Below are 9,811 nucleotides of genomic sequence, written 5' to 3'. Positions count from 1 at the left end.
ATCATAATAAGTTACGTAAACTAACGAAATACTTGCTTATTTAATAATCGTAGCAGTTCCTTGTCAATATTGATAAGCAAATTTGCTTCATATGTGATGTTTCATTGTGAATAAACAGTTACTCAACATATTGTTCCTCTTTTCTTTATACCTGAACCATTCATTAAACTGATATTCTTTTATATTTATGTTGATACAATCATTTTCTATCCGGCGATCGACTTGATGCTTTAGCATCAAAATCTCTACTTGTTACACTCCTGCGCCGCGTATTATGTGATAAACGAAAATCGGCACCGGAAGTTATTTCCGCTTGAAAAATAACATAAGTGATTTTCCTTAATTTATCGTGTTAGAATCGAAATAACATCGGCCTGAGAGGTGTATATCGGCTACGGCCTTCGTGGTCAATTCCTGCGCATCAAAACTCCAAACCGGTGTTAAATAGCCGATATACACCTCTCAGGCCGATGTTATTTCTTAAATATATTCTTCTTTAGAATTTCGAATATTGATATAATTCGATATAATATATGCTCCAGCAGTGGAAAGAAATAATTCATTACATTAACAAAAAAAAGGAAAGAAAATAGTTTTTAACTGCAGACCTGATCACGTTTAGGCAGTTTTGAGCAATGAGATAGCGACACTTTTAATGAACTTAAAATTATGCCCAATTAAAACGTCTACCAAATGTTGTGAATAGTTCCTCGTTGAATAGTGCGTAAAAGTTTTGTAATTTTCGCATTAAATTAGGATTTATATATGGATGAAGCCTTCCTTTTCCTTTTTCTAAACACTCGACACTTTGCTTTCTTTGTAAACAAAAGAAACCCCTGTTTTCCACATACGCAAAATGTTCTTTTTTGAAAAACTTCTCAACATTTAGAAAGCGTTCTATTTTGTTTAGTTCTTCTGATGGATTTCTAGCAAATTCGTCACCATCAACAATATGTATTTGCTCTACGGGAAAATATTCCAACCATTTCTTAAGATATCTGATATAAATAGATTTTGACACTAATGTTTTTCTGCGATTTACTTTACCAGTTTCCGGATCAATCACGTTTTCGTCTATTGTAGTTCCTGTTAAGAATTGAGGACGTCCGACTGCCATTTGAACAAACTCGGATTCTAATCTTGAAATTGGGTTTCGAACTGTAAGAATCAGTTTCATTTTTGGATTATATTTAAACATACGCTCAGGGGCTTCTTCGCTGATAAAATATTGCGGAGAATTTTCAATTGTAAGCTGGTCATGTGTACTGCATGGCATCTGATGCCGATACCATTCCGGTCCACGCATATATCTTAAATTAAAATACTGAACTCCCTCCGAGTTCATCTCCATGGCAACATAAGGGTGCTCGTTTAGAAAAGTTCGCACAGAACCAGTTCCGCATTTTGGCACTCCGATCATCACAACTTCCGGTTTCCTTTGAATACAGTTCCCATATCCTCTAATATCCTTCCGGCCTAAAATAACTGGCATTTCAATAATGTTTACTTTATCAAATGTCCGGTAAATGGTGTAATTATTTTCAATAGCAGACGACATGATCTTTGACACTGACACATAGACTGGACCACGAAAAATATGATAAAATAAAACTGTCCACAGTAATGTAATGGTCACAGTCGTAGTCACTAAGTTGAATGTGTTTGATATTCTTAAACATTTTTGAATCCTTAAAACAAAAGCACAGAATCTCATAATAAAAATTGTTCATAGTATGAATCACAATAATTTGATTTGAACACATCAGAAATAAATCAGTGACTTGTATGTTTATGTTGAAATATTTGCATGCATGTTGGTTTGAACAATTTTTCAATGGTTTTAATTATTGGTAACGTAAAAAATGTTATCAACTAGATTTTATCTCAATAGATACAATTTTCATGAAAACATTCTTATTAACCTTAAGGCAATTTAAACTTACACGGCGTTTAAGTTTACAATTACGCATTATTAAAGATACATTATTGTGGCGTTTGTACTTATATTATCTTAAATTATTACCCCTCACTTTTTTCGTAATGCTAATTTCCCATAGGCCTCTGGGAGTTATTTTTACTGTTAATGCAAGTGTACCACGTGACTAAGAATTTTGTACTGTTACATAGGTAACAGTATTTTTTAACAGTATAAAATCTGGTCACGTGGTCTATTTTCTAAATAAAATAAAATAAAATGGCCGCCATTTTTTTCTCGATTCATTCTTATTTTCGACGTTAAACCCCGATTTGACATCAATTTTTTCTCTGGAGTAACTTTGACACCCATAACATTTAGTTGTTTGCACCCTGGTGTGCTTTTCGTGTATAAAATATCTTTTTGTTGAATAGTCAAAAAGTGAACATCCGTTTTCAACGGAAGTACTTGCAATGTAAATAATTATGTGTCAAACTGGAACATGCAGACGATTTAAGCATGCAACAAAGGATTATCTAACAATTTTAATCAGTGAAACGTTACAGATATGGTGGATAGACATAGGATATCATCGTTATTTTGTCAAAAACCATGCTAAGAATATTCTGGAAACAGAAGGATCAGATTTCACAGATCATAACCGTGTAAATTGGTTAGTGTTTTGTTTTCTGAATAAAACCTAGCTTATTGTATGTTTATGATTTGTAGATATCATCACTTGCATAAAAAATAAAAGAAAAAGAAAACTTCTCAAGTAGGCCTAAAGTACACTTAAAACTTAAAAGGTAAGGACAGTTAAGTTATTGTTACTCTTGGTTTATTTTTGTTACAGTTCAAGATTTAGTTGACAATTTTAGATCATTGCAGTATTTTTGTTCGGGGTAATAAAATAAATAAAACATGGGTTTGTGAGTAACAGTAAAAATATCATCCCGAGGAAAAAACTGTTACCCTCGGCTTCGCCTCGGGTAACAGTATTTTCCTTGGGATGATATTTTTACTGTTACCCACAAACCCATGTGTTATTTATATACTCTCTAGTTTAATTGTCAGTGACGTTCATAAAGTTTTTAAAACAGTATTTCCTAAATGAAACGTATTTAATATTAAACTGTTAAGTATCTATGCTTAATAAACCTTAATATTGAAAATATGCATTTATTTTTCAGAAATTCCTATGGCCAATGAACAGTTTTTACAGTGTGACTATACCTAACTCTTCTTTTGTCATCACGAGTATTATCCTCGCGTTATTCGTTGACGTCACCATAAGTTCCGTTTTCACAATAATTGTGATTTTCACCATAATACCATTTGTTGTCATGGCAGCTGTAGTTTCGTAATAAAATCCTGACATCATCAAATTCAAATGCGTTATCACCATCATAATTGTGAAACGGTTGAATTACATTTTTGATTGGATTTTACGTCGCGCCAACGCAATATATGAGCCGCGTCACGACAAAACCAACGTAATGGCTTTGCGACCAGCATGGATCCAGACCAGCCTGTGCATCCGCGCAGTCTGATCAGGATCCATGCTGTTCGCTATCAGTTTCCCTACTTGTAAAAGAGTTGGTATGCGAACAGCATGGATCCTTATCAGACTGCGCGGATGCGCAGGCTGGTCTGGATCCATGCTGGTCGCAAACCCATTATGTTGGTTTTGTCATGACGCGACTCATATGTCATATGACTTTTTTCCAGCTTTATTGGTGAAGGACAACATCAGATGTCTCTTCTTAAATTATTTCAGGCACGAACGGGTAAATGAGTAGAACCACCGACGTTCCGAAAGCGGGATAGCTTCATCACATGAAAGAATCCAAAGACCCTAGCGGAAATCGAACGCACTTCGGTCAGGGGCAAATGGTTTGAAGTCAACGACCTTAACCACTTGACCACGGTTGCCCCGATTTACATGTATATATAAATATACGTGTGATCATGTTGCAATAAATGTAAATCAGTTATAGCCCAAATTCGAAATATATTTCCGTGAAATACAGATTTCCTGGCATACGAGTCCCGTTACCGACTTTTCTTAAATCTAACCTTACATTGAAAACGCACTGCATTGCGTTTTATGTTATCAGACAAAGGCGCTATATAAGAAAACCATGTGTAATAAAATCATGTGTAACAACAATTTATGTTTCAATTCCTAACTCAAAAGTAAAACAATACCCTCACCGTAGGGAACGTGTTACAATATCGCGTTTTTTGGTTACAGTTTAGAATTTTCAAGATGGAGGATTATTTATGGGAAGAGAGGTAGGTGTTTTTTATTCAGATCCATAGAACAAATAGTTTAGTTTCCAAAAGATTTTTTCAGAATCCGGTATCTAGTCATATATTTCTTCAGACCCTGCACCGCAGATTTATCTCTATATTGTCTCATAAATGTGCAGATTTGACGGTTCAAAAATTCGAATCGAGAGACCAATGCATTTGACATCATTTAAGTATGCCTAGAAAAAGTAAATCTACAAAACGTTAGTCCTTTGTGTTTAGAAACGTTTATAAAAGTAAACGACCAGTTGAACCTGTTTTCCTGTTGAAAAAATAAACAATGTTACAGTATAGAGCGATGTTAATTTTGAAGGGTTACAGCATAGACCTAGCGACTTTGATCTAATTTTGTTACAGTTTATACCCAGATTTCGGTTTCAGTTTAGATACTTGCCATATTTCAAACAAAGTTCGTGTATCCATTATTTTTATGAAATAACCCATACCTTTCTATTTAATAAATTATATTCTTGAAAGGTTGTATTACTTTTTTCTTCAGCAGAAAAATTATAGTTTGCTATTTTCCTTACTTTAAGTTTCAGATTGAGACTTTTTGCAGAATAATTAAGTAAGGTTATGAAGCCTGCATACCACAGATAAGCTCTTAAAAGACACTATTAACAAGCAGGCAATACCATAAGGGTGATTAAACAGTATTTAAGTGAGCAATAATTGCAACCTTAAATTTTATTTTATGTTGGAGTTTCCATCTACAATAATGTATTTTATAAGTATTTAAAAAGGGTTTGTTACGTTTGGCTTTCTTGGATTTTAAGTTTCAACTTCACTGAGGTCATGTGAAAACATTCCTGCTTTAGTGTAAAGAAATACCCAGATACCCTTTGTGAAACATTTCAGACACGAGCGGGCACCTGACTAGAACCACCGACCTTCCGTAAATTACCTTGATTGATTCCTCACATACAAAGAATCCAAAGTCATGATGGGATTTCAACTACAGCAGTAAGTGAAAGATGATTTGAAGTCGACAGCCTTATCCCGACTCTGCCACTATTATGTACCTCCATCAGGCTCACTAGAGAAGATATTGTAATTGTCTGACCTTAATTTATACTCTATAGCTTTCAACATTATTTTCTTTTTCAGAAACATGAAAACTTCTATACAAGATGTATGAAATAAGAAAAAAACGACTTTTAATTAATAATAACAAAATAATCGTAACTTCAACAAAGAAGCATTCGAAATAACGCCATGATCATGATTTGATTTGAATGTTTTGGTATCCCCGATTGCAACCGAAACCAGTTACTGAGCGGATGAGATTGCACACACATGTGTACGACAGACGGACGAATAGCCATCGGGCCAATAAGCTCACAGAGATTTAAATGTCTATGTAACATTTATACATTTTACCTGGTATATATAGAAAATATCTAGTCTAAACTGTAACCGAAATCTGGGTATAAACTGTAACAAAATCGGATAAAAATCGCTAGGTCTATGCTGTACCCGTGCACAAATCATCTCGCTCTATACTGTAACATTGTTTATTTTTTCAAACGCATTTAACGAACAGGAAAATAGGTTCAACTGGTCATTTACTTTTATAAACGTTTCCTAACATAAAGGACTAACGTTTTGTAGATTTACTTTTTCTAGGCATGCATAAATAATGTCAAAATTGGAGAAAAATGCATTGGTCTCTCGATTCAAATTTTCAAACTGTCAAATCTGCACATTTATGAGACAATATAGAGATAAATCTGCGGTGCAGAGTCTGAAGAAATATATGACTAGATACCGGATTCTGTTTCTTACAAGCAAAGCACAACAACATCTTTTAGAAACTAAACTACTTGTAGTGTGGACCGGAATAAAAATCACCTACCTGTCCTCCCAACAAATAACCCTCCATCTTTAAAATTCTATACTGTAACCAAAAAAAAAACGCGATACTGTAACACGTTCCCTACGGTGACCCTGTCACTCTAAAATAGTACTATCGATTTCATATGCAAATGACTTGGGCAAGCAACTTGTCCCATAGTCGTTAATTAAAATATACATCTTTAATACTTTATTTTTCCTTTTTTTTATTAAAATGAGGCACAAAAAGGGTAGTTATTACGCATGTCGCCAAAATTTTACATGTATAGTATCTCATATTTAGCCAAGTTATTTTTTTAAAGTACCCTATGAAATGTTTTATGATTCAAACTTAGCATCTGGTCCAAGCATGTATAAACGTTTTTTCCTCGATGTCTCCGCATATTTTGGATCAGGGTCATTAAGCGCACTTTGCGAAAAATCAACTCTGTATTTTGAAGATGGTGGATTCTTTCCGTACACTTCCGCTACTTCTCGCGTTAGATGTGGCGAGTTCCCGCAGCACAGTCCAATGTACTGTATCCCGGCCTCTTTTGCCTGCTCTGCAAACCTTCGAATGTCATTTCTGCTACACTGGACACAGTCTAGGTCTGCCGGATACACATTCTTCCCTAAAGAAATAATTAAAACATCTCATCACTGACAAATGCAAGTTTGATTCAAAGAACGATAAAGCTGTACATTCTCATTCGAAAGTACTGCTAATCAAAGTCATATTTCTTTTTAACTTTAACTTGACTGTTTAATATTCAGTTAATTTCAATTCTTATGTAAAATAACATTACCATACTTAAAACCTATTTTCATTCTTAATGTTTTTAAGCTCTACTTTAAAAAAAATACAAAAGCTTATTCTTACCATAAAGCTTAAGTCCACACTGGAAGAAAGGCACTTGAAGACGATTGTCTTAGCTTAAGGATGGCAATAAAGTGAAAAATCTTCTGTTTTTTCAAAAATACGATGAACGTGAGCTGTTTTGTTTTCTTAATTTCGATAAAAAAAATAATTGATCACCTGTATTTGGGTCTGTCAATGAATAGAATGTTTTCATCTTTTCCGTACACCTGTAAGGCACGGGGAGGGCGGCCACTGGGCACTAAGATGACGAAAGAAAATACATAATTATGCTATTTTGTGCTAAACATTCATCTTTTATTTATTATTGTTTATTTATCTGGGTTTTTTTCATGTCTTATCTGAAGATAAAAACTAATAAACATTTTTTTACTTTGAAGTTCGATTTGTTTCAGGTGTCAGACAGCTGACTTCATTTTGAAAGAATATTTAATTCTTGTATTTGATTTTAATGGTAAAAAGAGCCAAAAAAAAATAACATAACATAACAAAATAAGTCATGTTTATTTGCTGACCTTGCACACTTTTTGGATTTCCTTGGCCAAAGGCAGCATGGTGTCGGGCCCTCGTGCACAATTTATTCCAACAACTGCCGCGCCCTGAGCTTCTAAACGGCGGCATGCCTCGGTTACAGGAATTTCGTCTGTTAGCTTGTCCGGAAAATAGGCCGTCATAGTAATGGCCGCTTGCAATCCTAAAATAAAGTTCATAAAAACAACGTTGTTAGTTGAACAATTATCTATAATTCAGTTTTTGTACCAATAATAACTGAATGAGGAAGACGGCCCCTTTTATACAGACGACATTTTATATTTTAAAGAAAACAGAGATTGGCAGTGATACTTCATTTTCGAATTATTAACTGAATATAAGTATATTCATCTGAGTTAGCAGACGATACAATAATCAGAATCTCCCATCAACAATTGAACACGCCTATCTCAATACATTTTCTGCCTATCCTGCCCGTGCTCTTACCTTGCCCGTGCTCCTTGATAGCCTTTAGAGCAATCTCTGCCTCGCCAAATGAGCTGTGGGTTTCACCAATGATATAATCAGCCCCGCCTTGTACCGCCCACACGATTTGTTCCTGTGTTTAAAAATGATCTATGACGAATATGGGTAATACGCGTGATGCATTACAAACAAAAAATGTACATGGAAATGTAGCCTGGGGAAAAACTAATACAAACATGGCTTCTCAACTGTATTATATCATTTTAATGAGCGTTTGTTTCATTTACATAAATAGGTGATGAATTAGTTTAACTTTGGCTCTCATTTCTGGGGAATTGCGGTCAGCAAAGCCCTGCTAAAATCGCAATCCCCGCAAATTCCAATGTTGCTATATCGTCTCCAATTTTTGGTGGGAAAGTACTTAACCACTGTATTATTTGGACAGCAAGGCAGTAAGGAGACAGCTGTGCTAGATTAGTCGTAGATGGTGATGCAACTTCGATAAATAATGACAACATATTGCCAGCTAGTTTTTTTTGTTGTTCTTTCTTTTTTTAACAATTGAAGTATATGTTCATCTCTATCATTTGTTCAATATGTGTAGATATTGAAGGATCACTCTGAAAGGTGTCCCTTCATTTAATCGCCAAGTTATGATTAGCTTTACCTTGTACATGTCATAGATTGTCTGTGAAACCACCGGGTCGTTTGGTACGTACAGGGGCGTGTTTGAAATATTTCCCGCCATAAGTTTGCCATATTCGTCTGCTACTTCACGTGCTATGCGCAGTGCGTCTCTATTGAGCTTTTCGACCACATCGTTTCTGCCTAGACGCGCCATTTGGCCTCTGTGAGCGTAGTACTATATGCAATGGTAGTTTGTTATTTTTATTTTATTGTGTTTTGAATCGAAATTGCATATGCTTGCAAAATTAATTTAATATTTATCTTTATAATTAATTCATGAAAATCAGAATCAATCATGATTATGAAAGAAAATAGAGACACAGAAAAGATACATACTGTAAATGCTTCTACAACGTCACTTCCGGAAAACACAAATTCTTCATGCACCGATCGGATTACCGACGGACGCTCAAGTACTACTTCCGGTAAAAAGTTTCCGAGGGCCAAAAATCCGCGTCGTTCGACTTCCCACATATAACCCTCAGCACATAAAATAGTTCCACCATCTTTAAGCCGTTCTGTTAAAACTGAAAGACAAAATATGATCATGTAAGGAATAATAACTTGTTTCAGTAATAAGTTAAAAGAGATAAAATCAAATTGCACAAATGTCGGGTCAAGGATTTTATAATCTTAAAAAAACTTAGCTTTTTAAAAATCAAACTTTTCTCTCTTTTTCACAGATTATTATTATCATCATCATCATTATTATGGTAGAATATATATACATACCTCCTGACATGGTTCAAACCTTGTTTTGTTTAAGATAGTCCAGTGTATCTGTACTAATATTTCACTGTATATGTGAACTTGTGAGGCCTGAGTGATCTAATGTTTGTTTGTTGTAATATAAGTCAATGTTAGTTTTTTAAAGAATGTATTTCTATAACTGCAAGTCCAATAATCAAACTGAAGTGTATCCATGTAGTGATAAAATTGATAACTATTCTATGTGATTACCCTTGACAGACTTCGATATGCTTAACTGCAACGACTGACACAGTTGTGAATTTTAAATTAAACTTTTAACGTTCACCTGAGTTTCTCATTACCATTATGATAACATCAAATGAAAATGGCGGTTACAATCTAGATCATAATGTTTTCAAAATAAATTCAACGGTTTTTTTAAAAGATCTGTTATTAGCTCAAAAAGGTCGGCATGCATGAACGTTTTATCTATCAAACAAATGCACGAGATAATAGCACGATAATATAAACTTTAAGTT

At 34.5% G+C, this 9,811-nt stretch overlaps 2 protein-coding genes across 2 annotated transcripts; both read right to left on the bottom strand.

Annotated features, from left to right (window-relative positions):
• Positions 1-431: 431 nt before the first annotated feature.
• Positions 432-1,933, bottom strand: LOC132738755 (heparan sulfate glucosamine 3-O-sulfotransferase 5-like). Its single transcript, XM_060726346.1, has one exon. It carries the CDS (start codon positions 1,712-1,714, stop codon positions 668-670), a length of 1,047 nt encoding a protein of 348 aa, XP_060582329.1. The 5' UTR covers positions 1,715-1,933; the 3' UTR covers positions 432-667.
• Positions 1,934-6,275: 4,342 nt separating this feature from the next.
• LOC132738754 (betaine--homocysteine S-methyltransferase 1-like) lies at positions 6,276-9,476 on the bottom strand. The gene is made up of 7 exons (XM_060726345.1): positions 9,315-9,476; positions 8,919-9,109; positions 8,563-8,757; positions 7,917-8,028; positions 7,454-7,632; positions 7,098-7,179; positions 6,276-6,693 (listed from the first exon to the last, which is right to left on the bottom strand). Exons 1-7 carry the CDS (start codon positions 9,322-9,324, stop codon positions 6,401-6,403), a joined length of 1,062 nt encoding a protein of 353 aa, XP_060582328.1. The 5' UTR covers positions 9,325-9,476; the 3' UTR covers positions 6,276-6,400.
• Between the last annotated feature and the right edge of the window lie 335 nt (positions 9,477-9,811).

Source organism: Ruditapes philippinarum, unplaced genomic scaffold (genome assembly GCF_026571515.1).
Source record: "Ruditapes philippinarum isolate M1 unplaced genomic scaffold, ASM2657151v2 ctg1064_1_1_1_1, whole genome shotgun sequence".
Lineage (NCBI taxonomy): Eukaryota > Metazoa > Mollusca > Bivalvia > Venerida > Veneridae > Ruditapes > Ruditapes philippinarum.
This window is presented reverse-complemented; position numbering and strand designations above follow the sequence as displayed.

Bases quoted from the DNA above. Each gene is read 5' to 3' on its own strand.
- LOC132738755 (XM_060726346.1), bottom strand. From the start codon at position 1,714: ATGAGATTCTGTGCTTTTGTTTTAAGGATTCAAAAATGTTTAAGAATA.
- LOC132738754 (XM_060726345.1), bottom strand. The intron at 8,758-8,918 runs GTATGTATCTTT...CATTGCATATAG, and splicing joins ACGTTGTAGAAGCATTTACA to TACTACGCTCACAGAGGCCA. The intron at 7,180-7,453 runs GTCAGCAAATAA...TCGTCATCTTAG, and splicing joins AAATCCAAAAAGTGTGCAAG to TGCCCAGTGGCCGCCCTCCC.